Raw genomic sequence first — 17,908 nt, 5'->3', positions numbered from 1 at the left:
ACCAGGTCCCCTAACCTGCCAGGCAGATTTGTGCTGTGTGGCAGGGCTCTGTAACTCTCAGGACTGGATGGACGGGAATACAAATCCTTTTGGCAGCTCCCATATATATATTGTGTATTTACAGTTGCAATAAAAGTATGTGAACCCTTTTGGAATGATATGTATTTCTGCACAAATTAGTCATAAAATGTTATCTGATCTTCATCTAAGTCACAACAATAGACAATCACAGTCTGCATAAACTGATGACACACAAAGAATTAAATGTTACAGTGTTTTTATTGAACAAACCATGTAAACATTCATCGTGCAGGTGGAAAAAGTGGAAAAAGTATGTGAACCCGTTGATTTAACCTCCTTTGGCAGCAATAACTTCAACCAAACATTTCCTGTAGTTGCAGATCAGACGTGCACAACAGTCAGGAGTAAATCTTGACCATTCCTCTTTACAGAACTGTTTCAGTTCAGCAATATTCTTGGGATGTCTGGTGTGAATCGCTTTCTTGAGGTCATGCCACAGCATCTCAATCGGGTTGAGGTCAGGACTCTGACTGGGCCACTCCAGAAGGCGTATTTTCTTCTGTTTAAGCCATTCTGTTGTTCATTTACTTCTATGCTTTGGGTTGTTGTCCTGCTGCAACACCCATCTTCTGTTGAGCTTCAGCTGGTGGACAGATGGCCTTAAGTTCTCCTGCAAAATGTCTTGATAAACTTGGGAATTCATTTTTCTTTTTATGATAGCAATCCGCCCAGGCCCCGACACAGCAAAGCAGCCCCAAACCATGATGCCCCCACCACCATACTTCACAGTTGGGATGAGGTTTTGATGTTGGTGTGCTATGCCTCTTTTTCTCCACACATAGTGTTGTGTGTTTCTTCAACAACTCAACTTTGGTTTCATCTGTCCACAGAATATTTTGCCAGTACTGCTGTGGAATATCCAGGTGCTCTTGTGCAAACTGTAAATGTGCAGCAATGTTTTTTTTGGACAGCAGTGGCTTCCTCCGTGGTATCCTCCCATGAAATCTTATTTAAATCTTTATTTATACTTTTTTAGTGTTTTATCATATCGCAGATTCACTAACATGGATGTTAGCATATGCCACTTTTGTAAGTCTTTAGCTGACACTCTAGGATTCTTCTTCACCTCATTGGGCAGTCTGCACTGTGCTCATGTAGTCATCTTTACAGGATGCCCACTCCTAGGGAGAGTAGCAGCAGTGCTGAACTTTCTACATTTATAGACAATTTGTCTTACCTTGGACTGATGAACAGCAAGGCTTTTGGAGATACTTTTATAACCCTTTCCAGCTTTATGCAAGTCAACAATTCTTAATCGTAGGTCTTCTGAGAGCTCTTTTGTGCGAGGCAACATTCACATCAGGCAATGCTTCTTGTGAAAAGCAAACCCAGAACTGGTGTGTGTTTTGTATAGGGCAAGGCAGCTGTAACCAACACCTCCAGTCTCATCTCATTGATTGGACTCCAGTTAGCTGACACCTCACTCCAATTAGCTCTTGGAGTTCTCATTAGTCTAGGGGTTCATATACTTTTTCCACCTGCACTGTGGATATTTACATGGCAACATTTAATTCTTTGTGTGTTATTAGTTTAAGCAGACTGTGATTGTCTATTGTTGTGACTTAGTTGAAGATCAGATCTCATTTTATGACCATTTTTTGCAGAAATTCATATCATTCCAAAAGGGTTCACATACTTTTTATGGCAACTGTAGCTGTTTGCCTGGAGTTCAGCTTTAAATCACAGCCGTTGACATTGTCAGTCTCATTTTCTCTATTGCTGTATGTACTCCAATGAGTCACACATCAACAACTGTGCTGGGATTTTCTATGGTACTGTAAAGGTTATATAAGATTGTGGGAAATTCTTTCAGCTGTTTTAGGTATTTTTTCTGATTAAAAAGGAAGATGTCAGGTGCAGCTAAAAAAAAAAAAAAAAAAAATTAAGAAAGTTTAAAGAAAGTTAAAGGGGAAAAAGTCCCTGAAAAAAAAAGTCTACATTGTCACAAAGTGAGTCATTTGTAGAACAATCAACAATTGTTTGCATATGAGCTTGTGGCTGATATGCGTACAGGCGTCTGCTTTTAATCACATGATTCCTAAATTAAATAAGAAAAAACTGCAACTGCTCAAGCTCCCCCAGCCTTGTTTATTTTTATATTTTTTTTGCTGGGCAGTTTGGTCATCTGGTCACGTGGGAAACATTTTAAAGACAGTTAAAAAAAAAAAAAAAGTAAAAAAAAAAAAAACACAAGCCCACCCCACCACAAATAAAAAAAAATCAAAGACCCCAAAAACATAATAAAGACTATGGGGGTTATTTACTAAAGGAAAATGTACTTTGCACTGCGAGTGCACTTGAAAGTGCACTTGGAAGTAAAATCGCTGTAGATCTGAGGGGTACATGCAAGGAAAATAAAAAACAGCATTTTAGCTTGCACATGATTGGATGATAAAATCAGCAGAGCTTCCCCTCATTTGAGATCTACACCTTAGATTTAGAGAAACTACACTTCCAAGTGCACTTGCAGTGCAAAGTGGATTTGCCTTTCGTAAATAACCCCCTATGTCTTTTTTTGCCATGACTTTTCTATGTTTGTTAAAAAAAAGAATTCATATACTAAATACAATTATTATATACTAACAGAGTATTATAAAAATAACTAATATATTAACTGCATACAATTGTCAAAATACCATTTTTAGTCATTAAAAAATTTATTTTCAGCAAATAATTATTTTAGAAAAATTGATTTCACCATAAAATACTTATTTTCATTGAAAGGAAAACCAAAACTTTGGCAACATTTGAAAAATCAACTTTTTTATGTACGGTCACTTTAATGGGTTTTGTACAGTCTGCTTTTTTCCTTCCCATGAAAAGCACGTTAAAGAACCACCAAAACCACCTTAATTTTCCCTTCTCAATACATTTCGCCAAAGTGGGAAAATCTTGGCAACTTCTCATTTTTGGTTGAGATTATGGGGAAATGAACGTTCTCAAGATCCTCATCCCAATTCAGGCAATATATTGGCCAGACTCATAGAGAGCATGGACTAGACATGGACTAGACACATTAGCATTTAGTCTATTAACCTTATTTTATTATACAGGATTTATATAGCGCCAACAGTTTGCACAGCTCTTTATAATATAAAGGGAGACAGTAGAGTTATAATACAATAAAATAAACAATATACAATATATACAACGGTGGTCCGTTTCTTCACAGCACATGCGCCGATGATGACATTGGTGCATTACAAGTGAAATATCTCCTAAAGGCCCACGTTTAGGAGTTATTTCCACTACCTATAGGTAAGACTTATTCTAGGCTTACCTATAGGTAAATGTCACACAAAAAAGGGTTTACAACCACTTTAAGTTTATGATCTACCTTAACACCCAGATCCTTCTTCAATATGTATCCCCCCAGTTGTACTCCCCCTAGTATGTATAATGCATGCATAAAATTAGCCCCCAAGTGCATACATTTACATTTATCAACATTTGCTGGAGTCCTTGTTAACAATAAGATATTGATAAGAAAGGAGTCCAGAGATGGGTAACAAAAACAGTGAAAGATCTGAGGTATAAAAAAAATCAGTCTGGAGTAAAGAAAGGAAATAGGTGGGCATGACTGAAACCTTTAAATGAATACATGAAGGGTGTGAATAAGTTCAGCAGGGCAGTATTTTCTATATGACGCTAAGATCAAAAACTCAGGGACATGACCTCAAACCAGCAGAAACAAAGTTCAAAACTAACCTTTGGCAAGATTATTTTACCAAAAGAGTAGTTGATAACTGACAAAGACTTCCAGCAGAGGTAGTGGGTCAGTCAACAGTAAATGTGAATTTAAATATGATTAGGACAAACATAGATCTATACTCAAACAAAAAAAAATCCCATTTCCTTTCCTATCCTGGAAGACAACGGGAAGTGAGAGAACATCTCCCCAAAATTAAGGAAAATCCCTTCTTAGCCAGATTTTGGACAGAACAGGCGTATCTAATGGAATATCTCCTCTCTCTTCATGTTCTGATGACAATTAGAACATTTTGGATTTCCTTTCACCTTCTGTTCTGGTGATAGTGGTCACCATAGCATTTAGAGAGGACTTTCCTCAACAGGGACAAACCTGACAGAGGTTTTACCTCTTTCACCATCCAAAACTTAAAGTGTAAGTTCACCTTCCTTAAGTTTTTCCCAGAAATCCCCCCATGAAATTCCTACATACCAACGCTCCTCCTGTCTTAAATGATGCATGTCCTCCCATTGTATAAATAAGATAAAAGCTGGCAACTCAGTGTTCTTTTGCAAAGAAAATTCTTTATTGGCTACACGTACTATATAAAAGCCTGATACAAAAGATGCTGATGCATTTCGACTTTTGCAGCCCATCGCTCCTATGCTATGAGGAAGGCTGAAAAAGCTGAAAATGCGTTAACATCTTTTGTATCATGCTTTTATACATGTACCCAATAAACAATTTTCTTCGCAAGAGCACTCATTGTCACCGGCTTTTATCTTCTTGATACCTACTACCTTGGGAGTTGAGTGCCCCAACCAGAGCACCGGAGTCCAGCAGCTGGATATGAAATATAGCGGTTGAGCTTGGATAAAACTTTTATATATGTCCTCCTAGTATACCTGCAGATATTGGAGCACCTCTCTAAAAAAAGTTTGAACAGCCTGGAGAGGACGCTAATAAGCTCAGCTGGAGTAGGGGAGAGCTTGCAAGTTGAATAGCCTGGAGTGGCCACTAGGGGTGCACAGTTTAAATATTCCAACCATCCTGCAAACGGCAGCACAGAGGGATATTGAAGGGCCAGCAGTTTTGTAGAGAGGCCCCCCAACAGCTGCATGTTTAATGGGAGGAGGTGCACCATTCAAAACAGGAGGAATGGTGGTATGCAGTGGCAGCCTCTCATGCAGGGTGCAGGGGCGCTGCATCCCTAATCCATGCGCCCGGCCCCTAATCTACATGCAGGGTGTCGGACACATGGATTTCAATGTGTTTTTTTAAACACATGATTGGAGCCTGAGGCTCTAATTGGCTTCAACAAGGGTGGGTTTGGGACACAGAGCACTGCGCCCCAAGCCCACCCACTTGTGTGACATTAGCGAATTAACATTTGCTAATGTCTTCCTGCTTCTTCTCCTGGCCAATCAGGAAGTGGGTCCTGAGAACCGATTGGCCAGGGAGTCTTAGGGAAGAGGGACCTGATTGGCTGGGAGTCTTAGGACTTCCAGCCACCAATCGGGTCCCTCTTCCTGTTTGGCTAAGAGGAGAAGAAATAGCCCTGACTCTTCCCTCTGAAAGCTGCCGGCCATGTGCAGTGAGGAACAGCAGGTGGAGAGACAGCAACAACCTCTTCCAGGAGCCCTACCCCGAATCCAGCAGTGCACCAACACCACCACCTTGTCATCTTCCCCCCCGCACCTCTACTGCAGCAACAGCGAGAGGAGACCACCCAGAGTGACAGCTAAGGATATGGTAAGGCCCTTGACCCCAGCCTTTGCTGTTTGTTCGATCGGTCGAGTGCCTGGATGTAGTGTGAGTGAGGGAGCCATGTTGGTTTGCCACCCCCCAAGAAAGTGAGGTAGCCATGTTGGTTTGCCACCCCCCCAAAAAAAATTGAGCACCAGATGCCACTGATGGTATGTACTATTCACTATTTGCATAGGGGGACTTGTGGAATATCTCGCTGAAGGTGAACTTATACATGGGGAAAAAAAGACTCTGGTTTTAGGTATACACTACATAGAAAAAGATTTGTGGACACCTGGCCATCACACCAACTATATGGCCAATGGTCCTGTATGAGAACATCCCTCTAAATGTTTGACTACAGGTGTTTCCAGTGAAGGGTACTGTTAATGTTACAGCATACAAAATTATAGATCCGGTATTGGTGCACATCCAACCTTTTGGAGAAGGCCCTTTTAATTTACATCATCACTGGGTCTCTGTGTTCAAAGCCAGCTCCGTAAAGGCATGGTTTTGGCCAACACAGAGCCTTGACTCACAAATACTCTTTTGACTAAATCGGCCAAACTTCCCCCAAACAGGTTCCAAAGTTGCATGGGGACCCTTCCCAGAAAAGTGGAGGCTGTTATTATGTCATTACCATATGATTTCAAAAATATTATTTCAAGCTTTGGAAATTTCACTAGCCAGTAGCCACCATGTTGACTCATCCAGAGAACATTTACAGGTTGTGACAGTTCACAGTCATTATGATGTCTCTGACATCTTTGTCACTTTCTTTAGTTTTACAAAGTTGATCGCGTCTCGTTTGTGAGCAGCATGACGTGGTTGGAAAATTGGCCACATAAGAAGAAACAAGTTGAAAAGTGGGTCAAATGCAATACATAAAAGAAACAGACAGGAAGAATTTGATGCAATACAGCTGGTACCGTAGGTGAATGTTCACGCCCTGTTACAGGAAAATCGGGGAGGTGTAGTCTGCAAAAAGCCCTCCATCTCACTACACAGATAGGTCAGAATGAAATCTAAAAGGTATCCAGATTTATTTTTCAATTCATTTTGACCTTCTCTTGTATAGTCAGTTGTGTGCAACTTCAAGGGAAAGTCGTTCCAAGTATGGGGGGAGTCTTGTGTTCTTACTGGGTGACGCAGTGTGTTGGGCGGAGCTTACAACTTATCTAGGTCTTTTTACGTCTTTATGTCTTATTTAGGTCCTTTTTATGTGCCAAGCACAGCAAAACAACACTTACTGGGGGAGCAGCAGTGCATCAGGTTCAACAAAATATGTTAAAAGTGTTATTTGGTTGTATTAACTTCCTTAGGCATATAAATATACCTACCTGATCTACCTGATCTGCCATGCTTTGTGATTCCCCAACAAGCTGTGCAGCATCCTTCTCTGTTTTGAATGTGGCTTTATGCATTGACATACCTTCATATATTTCCATCTGTCCGGACAGCATGGTCACCTCTTGTCATTGCTGTCTGTTTGCCCACTAGGGACATTCACCCTCCTTATTTGTCCTGTTTACTGTTATTATCGAAACTGAAAGTAAACAAAAATCTCAAATTATGTATTGCCCTCAGAACAGGAATAGAGGTGAAATCTTCCAATATGGACACTCGTTCTAGTGACTCTGGTGTCAGCCCTGTATACCCTCACTTTGCATTTCCTCTCACTTCCTGTTTGGCTATGGGACAGGAAGTGAAGGGAATTCTCCCCAATGGGGCACAGATGGCAAAGAAATTTGACAGGGGTTATAACCCTCCCTTACTCTATCCACATTGAAAAAAGTTTTGCCTTTAGTGACACTTTAACACTCCAATAAGATACGGAAAGTGAATCCAACGCAATTTTACTTCTCATAGTACTCTACAGTACAGACGATATTTTTTTGAGTCTCTTGTAGTGTAAAAAGACAATGATCTGCCCAGCTTAGAGTGTGCTGGGACAATAATTAGGAGTTTAAAGCGGAACTTCACTCCTAAGGGTGAAGACACATTTCTGTCTCTCCCCTCCCCTCTTCTTTATCTTTTAGCACAGTATTTTTTATGGGAGGGGAGCAAGTACCTGGTTTTGGCAGGTACCTGCTCCCACTTCCATGCAGATTGCCTAGGAGATCCAAGCTGAAGTTTTCTCGCTCCCCTCTGCCCGCAGCCACTTGGGACAATCACAGGTCCAGATGGCACAGTGGTGCACATGGTTGCAGCCTATTCCATGGCCACAAAGCTTTGCAGATGTGTCAAAAATGATCCCCAGAGTTGGCTTCAGTGGGCAGTACCGCCTGACAATTGCAACCCATTCAAGCAAATGGGGCCCACACAGCAACCACCTCTCAGCTGCATACAATGCACATGGTTGAGGTGCAGTGGTGCAGGCTCCTAGGAGTTAAAACAGGTGGTGAGGAAGTGCCATATCTTTCAAATTCCCTTTTAGAAGCAATCCATCACAGACAGCTTGTCAGAGGGCTAAAACAGACTTGTATGACTTTTCTGGGACTGCAAAGTAGCATGACAAGTTGTTCCCCATGATTTCCAATGACAACCATTCATATTAGTACGACTTCAAGTTGTGCCGACTTTAAAGTAGTCCCTGCACTACTTTGGTCCAACTTTGATGCGAGTTACACAGGCATTCCCTGAAATCGCGGCAAAATCATGGTAAAATCTCGCGACTTTGAAGTCGCATTAGCGGGAAAGGGGCCTTAGGGTGCCATAATGGAATGAGGTAAGATAATAAAGCTCAATAAAGTGCTACCTGAACAGGTATGTACGCAAAATTTTATTTGCAGCAGGTTGAAGAGCTGACCAGTCATCTCAGCTGATCAATTAAGAAAATCCGTTCTGCCTTTGAAATAAACAAAGTTCTTCTGTCAACCTTTTAACCTGCGGTTGTTTTTGGCTTAAAAGGTGATTTTGCGTTCTTCTGTTTTTTACAAAAAGGTTATTAAAATCTGTTTCAGTTCGGTTTAGGTTCTCCCTAAGGTCGTAAAAGTCCCTTTTTGTGAAAATGCAACAGAACAGTCAGTAAACAATTTGTATCGTTAACCGTGGTTTACACATGAGCAATCTGAAGTGCTTTTCTAGAAGTGCTTCAATGCTTGACATGAGTATTTTAATGAAATCTTATGGTAACCATTAACTGCTGATTAAAAAAGAAAGAAAGTTTGAAATTGTTATATATATTTAATCTAAAAAAAGGACACAATCCGAATTTTAAAAAAAATGTCAACATAGGACAAATAGAAGCTTTGCCTGTATCCATCAAAGGGCCACAATGGCTTTAACAAATGTTGGTTTGGTCCAAGTCTGGTCATGTGGGTGGATCTTTTCTGGGTTCGAGGGAGGCCTTGGTTGCGTGACCACATTTCTTGGGAATTCCAACATACATATTTAGTGGTGCACCTCCTAATTAATTATATTTATTAATTATATTTCTGGGTGCATAAGAGAAAAGAACTATACTTTTTCCTTAAGGAAGGGGATGAGTAAGATGAGTCAAAAATCATAATAATCAACATAAATCAATACTGCTCGATAGGGTGAAGCTTTTTCAATCTTTAATAGACTTAAGAATTTATGAACAGGACATTCTGCCAACCAAATCTATCGTATTTTGTCCAACGGATTGTGTCCGAAACTGTTGCATACACACGGTCGGACTAAGTTGTCGAAAAATCCGATCATTCAGAACGTGATGACGTAATTTCGTTACGATGGGACTACGTTCAGGCTAGTAGCCAATAGCTTTGATGTAGGAATTTGATCTGAGCATGCATGGCACTTGGTCCGATCAAAATTCTCTACACATGATCGGAGTATGTCCGATCGAACCAGTTGGTCGGAAAATATTTCCAACAAGTTGGAAAATTGGGTCCGACGGATATTCAGACGGAATCAGTCTGATGCATACCACACACAGTCGGATTATCCGACAACACGGTCCGATAGGACACATTCCAACGGATTCTCCGACCGTGTGTACAAGGGCTAAGACTACCGGTAGCAATACCAGTGTATGCTCCTTTGGTTTAAGTTTATCTGTGCTTACTTTTTTGTGAAATAAAGTGTCAGGAGACTGTTTACCAGATTATAGGTTTAGTTATCTTTTAATCATGTCCTGCAAAAAAAGTCACAAAGTCACCAGCTCTAAGTGCATTCTCCATGCAAATATAGAAAGATTACACCCCAGACTCCCCAAGAGAAATAGAAGTCCTCTTCGCAGGGATGTCCTGGTGGTCACCAGCAGGGCCAGGACAAGGGGTGGGCAGGAGTAGCGGCCGCCCTGGGCGCTATGGTATCATGTGAGGTGGGGGGAGACGCCGCAAGGGGGAGGGTATTTGTGTTAGAAGGGGGAATTTGGGAGGAGTGTAAGTATTGTTCTAGAATGGAAAAATGGGGGTACTAAGAGTGGTGATTTAGGGGATTTGTGTTGGGAGAAAGTATGGGGGGAAGAAGATTTGTGAAGATTTGTGCTAGGAGGGAGGATTGGGGGGTGAGTGGGTTTGTGCTGGGAGGGGGGGGGATTGGAGTGTGTTGGAGAAGATGTGTACTCAGAGGGGACATTTTAGAAGTAGGTGATTAGTGCTGGGAGGGGGGATATTTTGGGGGTGAGGGGGGATTGGTTCTAGAGGAATTTAGGGGATGGGGGGCAAAGATTTGTGCTGTAAGGGGGGATTTCAGCAGGGGGAAGTTTGTACTGGAAGGATGGGAGATTTATACTTAGGGGTAATAATTGCAGATTTGTACTTTGTAAGGGGATTTTTGAAACATAATGCTAATACCTCTTGGGGGGGGGGGGGGGGGAGTTTGGCATGGGATCTACCCGTTCCTAACTCTATCCAAAGCTAAAGAAGTTTAACTCTAAGTCAATGTTTTATTAGCTACATCCAACGTTTCACAAGTTTACACCACAACACAAAGAAATTACTGGCATATGACAAACACACTTATCGTTATAACTATATCACTATAAGTGAATGTCTTAAATTGCATTTCCACATTTTCTGTATTGCTTTCTACTAAATTATCACAGGATAAGCAGGTAGAACGGTTGGAACTCAACTGTCAGTCAATATTTTTCTGGCTACATCAGACTTTCCCCCACCACCACCACATAAATCACTGCCCTATGACAAAATTCACCACCAAAATTCAATGTGCATATAAGAAGCACACCACACCCATGTGCTCTCAATCTGCTTACCAGAAAGAAAAGAAAACAGGCATATAATCATATGATGCAGATGGTGGATAATAGACTTGGATGGCACACTCCAAACTTGATAGATGAATCATAGGGTTAACCAGGTACATCAGTATCAGATGGAACATCAGAGCTCACACCAGGGTATGAATTTAAACAATCATCACCAAAAACTGAAGAAAAGCAGCAACAATAGTGAAGCCCGTAAAGGTAAAACACTTTAAAAATGTATTGTAGTCTACTTACAGAGCAACAGCAACATCAGAACATATACAAATCTGCGGTACACAACGTGCTTGCATCAGCCAGCCTGACATGTTTCATCCTGTGTGGATATCATCAGAGGCGTGATTGTATAGTATTTTGCTTTGATCCTTTACCATTGTGTGAATAAGGCCAAATACGGGGCCATTGAACCAGAAGCCTTGTCTAATATCATAGGTCACTCTCCCTCACCACATTATCTACAAAGTAACCATTAAAGTGGAGGTCCACCCTAAAGTGGACCTTCCGCTCATTGGAATCCTCCCCCCCTCCGGCGCCACAATTGGCACCTTTCAGGGGGGAGGGGGGTGCAGGTACCTGTACAATACAGGTATCTGCACCCACATCCAGCGTAGATTCTGCAGAAGGTACGCCCTTTTCCACAGAATCTACGCCCCTTTCCGAAAGTCCCCCGCTGCCTGCTGGGAAACACACGGATCCCAGAGACAGCGGGGACCATCCTTATTGCGCAGCGCGACTCACGCATGCGCAGTAGGGAACCGGGAAATGAAGCCTAAAGGCTCCACTTCCTGATTCCCATACCCAAGATGGCGGCGGCAGCACCCGAGAGACGATTGAGAGATCAGCTTCGGGTGCCAACATCGCGGGCGCGCTGGGCGGGTAAGTGTCATTATTTTAAAAGTCAGCAGCTGCAGTATTTGGAGCTGCTGGCTTTAAAAAAAAAACAAAAAACGGCGGACTCCGGGCGGACTCCCGCTTTAAAGGTGATCTATGGTTTACAGCATACATTTGCATTGTATTATTACACAGGATTCATATAGCGACAATGGTTTATACAGTGCTTCACAAAATGGAGGGAGAAAGAACAGGTACAAATCCATACAAGAAGGATCGGTGGGCCCTGCTCATTAGAGCTTACAATCTAAAAGAAAGGGTCAAGTGATACTAAAGGTAAGAGATGATCTCACAGAGAAAGTAAATGTACAGTTTATTACTTGGAGGCATCTCTGAAGAGAAGGGGTTTTAGGGATTGCCTAAAGGCAAATAGAATAGGCGATAGTCATACAGATTGGGTTAAGGAGTTCAAGAAATTGGGAGAGGCTCTGGAGAAGCCCGGGATGTGAGCATGGGAGGAGGTGACAAGGTAGCTAAAGAGTAATGTCGCGTACACACAACCGGACTAGGTCACACGGTCTTCCCGACGGACTTTCGGCGGAGGTCCGACGGACTTTCTGAATGAAACGGACTTGACCACACACGACCGGACTAAGTCCATTCAAAAGTCTGTTAGTTTTAAACGTGATGACGTAAACGGGACTAAACAAGGAAGTTCAATAGCCAGTAGCCAATAGCTGCCCTTGCGTCGTATTTGGTCTGTCGGACTAGCAAACAGACAAATAGTTTTCTGGATTTTTAGTCCGTCTGACTCGGGTCCGTTGGATAGATTTGAAACATGTTTTATTTCTAGGTCCGTCTGACTTTTGTGAAAAAAAGTCCACTGGAGCCCACACACGATTGAATTGTCCGACGGATTCCGGTCCACTGGACCAAGTCTTCTGGAAAGTCCGATCCTGTGTACGCGGCATTAGAGGTCTTGGGAAGAGTGAAGAGAACAGTTTGGTTGGCATTTTAAAAATAGTTTAGTGATGTAGCTGGGGGTCGAGTTCTGGATGACTTTGGAGGTTGTTGCTGGTATTTTGAACTTTATTCGCTAGGTGAGCGGAAGCCAGTGGAGGGATTGACAGAGAGGGGGAGCAGACAATGAACAGTTGGTAAGGTAGATAAGTCTGGTAGCAGCATCCATGATGAACTAAAGAGGGGGTAGCCTAAGTAACAGTAGGCCAACAAGGACAATGCCTTTAAGTAGGATTACATTTGAGTGGAAAACCAGTATAAAATATAAAAAATATGGGGAGTACATACAACATCCCTGCAAATAGAGCCCCTTGTGAAAACTGAAACCAGAACCTCAGGATTGCATGTCAAATGCTAACGAGTAAACCACTGCACACAGAATAGCTTTTAAATAATGTTTTTTTCTTTACAGGGCTCGGTTCAGGTTGTACTCCAAATATAAATCTCCCAAAGAATTCAAAGGCTGGTCAAACCCTAAATCAATCACTTTCCCTGAGATGTCCAGTCAAGCTATGCTCCAATGATCAACCCAACGTGACCTGGTGCAGAGTAGAACGCGGAGCAAATAGTCAATGTATGAATGTAAAGTCAGATGATCGGATCTCCTCTGGATGGGAAGAAAAGACAGAAAATGAAGTAGTTCATGTTCTGAGGTTTCAATTTGTGCAGTTAAATGACACTGGATTCTATAAATGTTCAGCAGCCTTTAAAGATATGCAGATTGTAGGAAGTGTGATAGAAGTTACTGCACCTGGTAAGTATTCTCGGAAAATAATATGTAGTAATGATGATCCTATAAATTCAGTATGATTTGTAGAATAAAATATTATCTTTTTCATGCTGAAGTTTGAAAGTAGGCTGATAGTAGAAGTGTCTACATTAGTTGGTCAACTGAAAGCAGAGTAAGCCCTTGTACACACGGTCGGCGATTTCGACAACCAAATCCGTCGGATTTTGTCCGACGGATCTTGTCCGAAACTGTTGCATACACACGGTCGGACAAAGTTGACGGAAAATCCGATCTTTCAGAACGTGATGACGTAGTTTTGTTACGATGGGACTACGTTCAGGCTAGTAGCCAATAGCTTTGATGTAGGAATTTGATCTGAGCATGTGTGGCACTTTGTCTGATCGTAATTCTCTACACATGATCGGAGTATGTCCGATCGGAGCAGTTTGTCGGAAAATATTTCCAGCAAGTTGGAAAATTTGGTCCGACGGATATTCTGACGGAAACAGTCCGATGCAGACCACACACAGTCGGAATATCTGACAAAACGGTCCGATAGGACACATTCCGAAGGAATCTCTGACCGTGTGTACAAGGGCTTAGGTCTTATGTCAAAATCAACTTTTTCCATTTGAACACATGCATTCAAATGCAAGCTGCAGCATTTTACAAAAAAAATATTTAGGTTGACTTGCTTTGTTTGTTATCCATATGCAACTCAATAGGACTTGCTGCATCTGAACACCCTCTGAACTGTAATGTACACGACTCTATTGAAGTCAACAGGGATGTGGTGACTTGTGTTTGATGTGCATTTTAGGAAAATGCAAGAAAACAATGCCTGTGTATACAAGCCCTATGAGATTGACACAGCACTTTGTTTGGAGCTTCAGTGGTGTCATGGATATGGTGGGCATTGGTGATGGAACAGAGATAGCAGAGCTTGGGGTAAAACCAGTTTTCTTTTTTCCTGGGAGGACCATGGGGCCTGTTTAGATACCACCGGATGTGTTCTCCAGAAACATTTACATGTACAGCTCCACTGCCATGACTCAAGAGCCCTGTGACCAGCAATGAGCAAATCTATTTAGCCCAGTTAGAACTTGAATCAGTGGCAAAACCATTTAGAATGCTTTGCACCCATGTTCTTGGATATAAAGCAGTCTGAGGCACTGGGCCATTTTGGAATCATTGGCACATATGTTGTCACATTTGATGGCATTATCTCCTCTGACTTGGTAAACGGTGTGCTCCCTCCTTCCCTTCTATAGCATCAAACACAATGCAGCTCAGATTTCCAGGGAAGAAGAAATAAAGAAATAAAATTGCAAAATAATTTATTGCATTTATTAAATAGAAATTACAGGAGTATACTAAGAGGACTATAGCTATAATCTGTATATCATTTGGACTTCCCTCTAAATTTTCTTGTGAGAATTGCTAATTAACCAGTAACTGTAATAATAGTTGCTGCTGTGCAAGATAAGATAGAAATCTGTATTTTGTTTGTGTATTATACAGTATATTTCTAATATTTAGGTAATATTATGCAAGGCTTTACAGTGTACATACCCTTTTCACACCAACCTCAGTTCCAGAGGAAGTTTCCCCTCTGTTGTTCCTATCACAGTTATATAAATGTAGGTAGGTGTTGTATGTGATTATCACATAAGGGGTTAATGTCCAGTGTTTCAGGGTTAACATGCTGTGGTGTGTCTTCACTTTGGTTGGTGGTGCTTCTTGTAGAGGGTTATTCAAGTAGGAAGGGGCTGGACCAAGACGTGGGCTGTTGGTTGTGGAATTGAGGACCATACATTGGATGGATGGATGTAGTGCTGCATCTAACTGGGGTTATCCCTTGGCAGGACCCAAAAATGAGACTGTATAGTTCAGCAATTTTACCAGTGCTTGGAAACTACTACGGACTGAAGGCATGAGACAGCACAGCATATAGTTAGTTAGAATAAAGACATCAGTCCATCCTGAGTGAGTGTCTACAATTGTCCCTATCCCTGTACATTGCACACTCACATAAGTCCCTACCCTCAGGGAGCCCATGATCCAAGGTCCCCATTCATATACTAGGGTCAATTTTGGACAGAAGCCAAATAACCTTGTCTTTGGAGTATGGGAGGAAACCAGAGTACCCAGAGGAAACCCCACAACTTAGCCCAAGAACAGCCGTCTAGTTGAGAATAAACTCAGACACATTTTGTAATCCTTAGCAGTGTCGCGTGACTGATGAAAAAAAACAATATAGAAATGAAGAGGAACTGTACTATTATGCCTTAATTCAAGTAAAGAGAGTTCTGCTTTAATAACAAGCACTAGTCTGATTTACTGTGAGAAGAGAGTAGATGTGTATGGGGTGTGAATGGGAATGGGGAAGAGGTGTAAAAGCTTAACGTTACCCTTCTGTAACGCAGAGTAAAAGGAAGGTGGAGCAGTTAGTTTGGGAGAAGAAGTTTTAGTGGCAGGGATCCTATGTTAGGCACACTGCCTAACAGAGCCCACCTATGGACTGAGCCTGGACTACGAGAGTGAGACGCCTCGCAAAGTACATGGCAGCTTTCCTTCAGAGTAGAGTGTAAGTGCAGCAAGTGTAAAGAATTGGTGGAAAATCAGTGTTCTATGCTATTTCCCTCAAAAGGGCATAACAGGTGAAAAAGATGGCATCTTTCCGCCTGTGAGGCCCAATGTAGTACCTTGGCCTCCAGCCACAAGGGGTGCTAACTCACACAAGAGAGCAATTCCATTATGCTAACATTTGACCTAAGTAATCAAATAAAACTAACCGCATGCAGTTCCCCTGTGCTTCCAGGACACATAATGTTTGGGTGCCTGTTTGAACACAAATTTTTTAATGTTTTTTTTTTTTCATTCTGCTTCTAAAAAAAACAGGAGAAGCCACCGCACACAAGCCTGCAAAGTGGACCCTTGTCTGCGGACAAATAAAAAAAAAAAGCTGCACACAAATAATTTTAACGTCTTGTAAAACATTATTATCCCAAACAATTACTCAGAGGGCCTGCCCAAACCCTCCTCAAAAGAAGCGGTCTCTATGATTAAGCATTTTTTGGGTGAAAGGCATCAGATTGAGGAGGGGCCTTCTGTGTAATCATCCATAATAATAAAGTTTTGCAAAGCATTGACATAGTTGGAGTGTGTATTTTGTTTGTATAGCTCTACCCCCCATAAGAAACACTGGTTTAAAATGGTTCTTCCTCAAAACTGTAGAGGCTGCCTGTCCACCAAAGTAACAGTCCATTGATACGGTCTAGGGGTTGTCTTTTTGTGATTTATTACTGGTAAAACTTGTAATAGGAGAGAGGTTGGTGCGTGGGATACTCCAAAATGGCTAGTACTTGGCTATTTGAATTCTCCCACCCTAGAAAATTCTTCTACAAGCAGGGGGAAGCAATCAAACTCCCAAACTGTGGAACCATGAACAGATCAGACCAAACAATCCCAGCTCCCTTCATTACAGAAGGATCCAAAAATGATATGTACCAAGCAGCCTAACTAGGAGGGCGCTGCATCTGCCTATCAATAAAATCCTGGCAGAGCTTGCAACCCTCCTATACTCTCCACAAACACCATGGGATTTAGGGTAATGGAAGAAAACTAGAGCACACCATTCAAAAACAAGAAGATGCAAACTGCATGTATATAGCATTTCATTTAAGAACCAAGCCCAGAACACTGGTGCTTACCACAGCTTATTATAATAGTAAAGCAATTAAATCATATAAATTGTTTTTCTGTTTCTCTCTATGAATAATTCTGCATTTTCTTTTACATTCCTATATAGTTTCCTCTTCAGCTACAGCTACGAATGGGGATACAACTGCGAATATGCTGAATTCCAGTAAGTCCTAATATATATATATATATATATATATATATATATATAAGCTCATTAAAGGCAGCCTATCTTTCATTACAACACTTAAAGGATAACTAAATTCAAGAATACAGTAAAAATGCAATATTTTGCAGCTTACAGTCCTTGGATGTGTTACCTTTGTAGCACCCTGATGTTTAGGCAGGGCTGCTATTAAATTTAGTTGCCAGGCACTAGTTGCCTTTGCCAATTGTTAGGAGATCAATTGATTTCCCCCTAATTCTGGAATTGCTGCACTTCTTTCTCCTGACACTGGGTGGCCGGGTACCTAGTGACATTGGATAAGACAAGGGCATAGCAAGGACAGGTTATGAATGAATAGGGTGTCTCAGCCAATGGGAAGGGATTTTCTTTGTTCCTTTGAGACTATTTATTTGGGTGGAGTCAGGTGATCGAGGGTTCTGTGCCACCTGGATGGCTGCATGGGTGGACGTGTGTTGGAATGGCTCGGACTACTACGCTGCAAACCTAAGGCCTATCCCGGGGACATCTGGCTGCTAGGATGTCTGAGGGCCTATCCAGAAGCAGGAGAACAGTGTAGGGTTGGGACTGCAGGCTTGTAGTCCAACCAGAAGTAAGGGTTCCGCTGGTCGGGAACCAGCTGTCATCGGAGGTAGCGGGGAAGCTGACACCACTAAGGGACACCTTGTTACTGGATACCACTGTGAGTAAGCTGAGGCTAGTACCAGAGCA

The 17,908-nt window shown here is 41.9% G+C and overlaps 1 protein-coding gene across 2 annotated transcripts in view; it reads left to right on the top strand.

Moving 5' to 3' along the window:
* The window catches only part of LOC143981735 (B- and T-lymphocyte attenuator-like), a 38,967-nt gene that overhangs the window by 8,517 nt on the left and 12,542 nt on the right, over nt 1–17,908 (top strand). Inside the window, exons 2-3 of one of the 2 annotated variants that reach the window (XM_077479786.1) lie at nt 12,994–13,335; nt 17,123–17,179. In XM_077479786.1, the coding sequence (XP_077335912.1) occupies nt 12,994–13,335; nt 17,123–17,179 (399 nt within the window). The remainder of the gene's footprint in view (nt 1–12,993; nt 13,336–17,122; nt 17,180–17,908) is intronic. The other variant, XM_077479787.1, reaches the window with a different exon arrangement.

The sequence above is a fragment of the Lithobates pipiens genome, unplaced genomic scaffold (assembly GCF_037356315.1).
Source record: "Lithobates pipiens isolate NorthernLeopardFrog02 unplaced genomic scaffold, aLitPip1_a1.2 Scaffold_16, whole genome shotgun sequence".
NCBI classification, from domain to species: Eukaryota; Metazoa; Chordata; class Amphibia; order Anura; family Ranidae; genus Lithobates; species Lithobates pipiens.
Note: the sequence above shows the minus strand (reverse complement) of the source record. Positions and strands in the feature narration are given on the sequence as shown.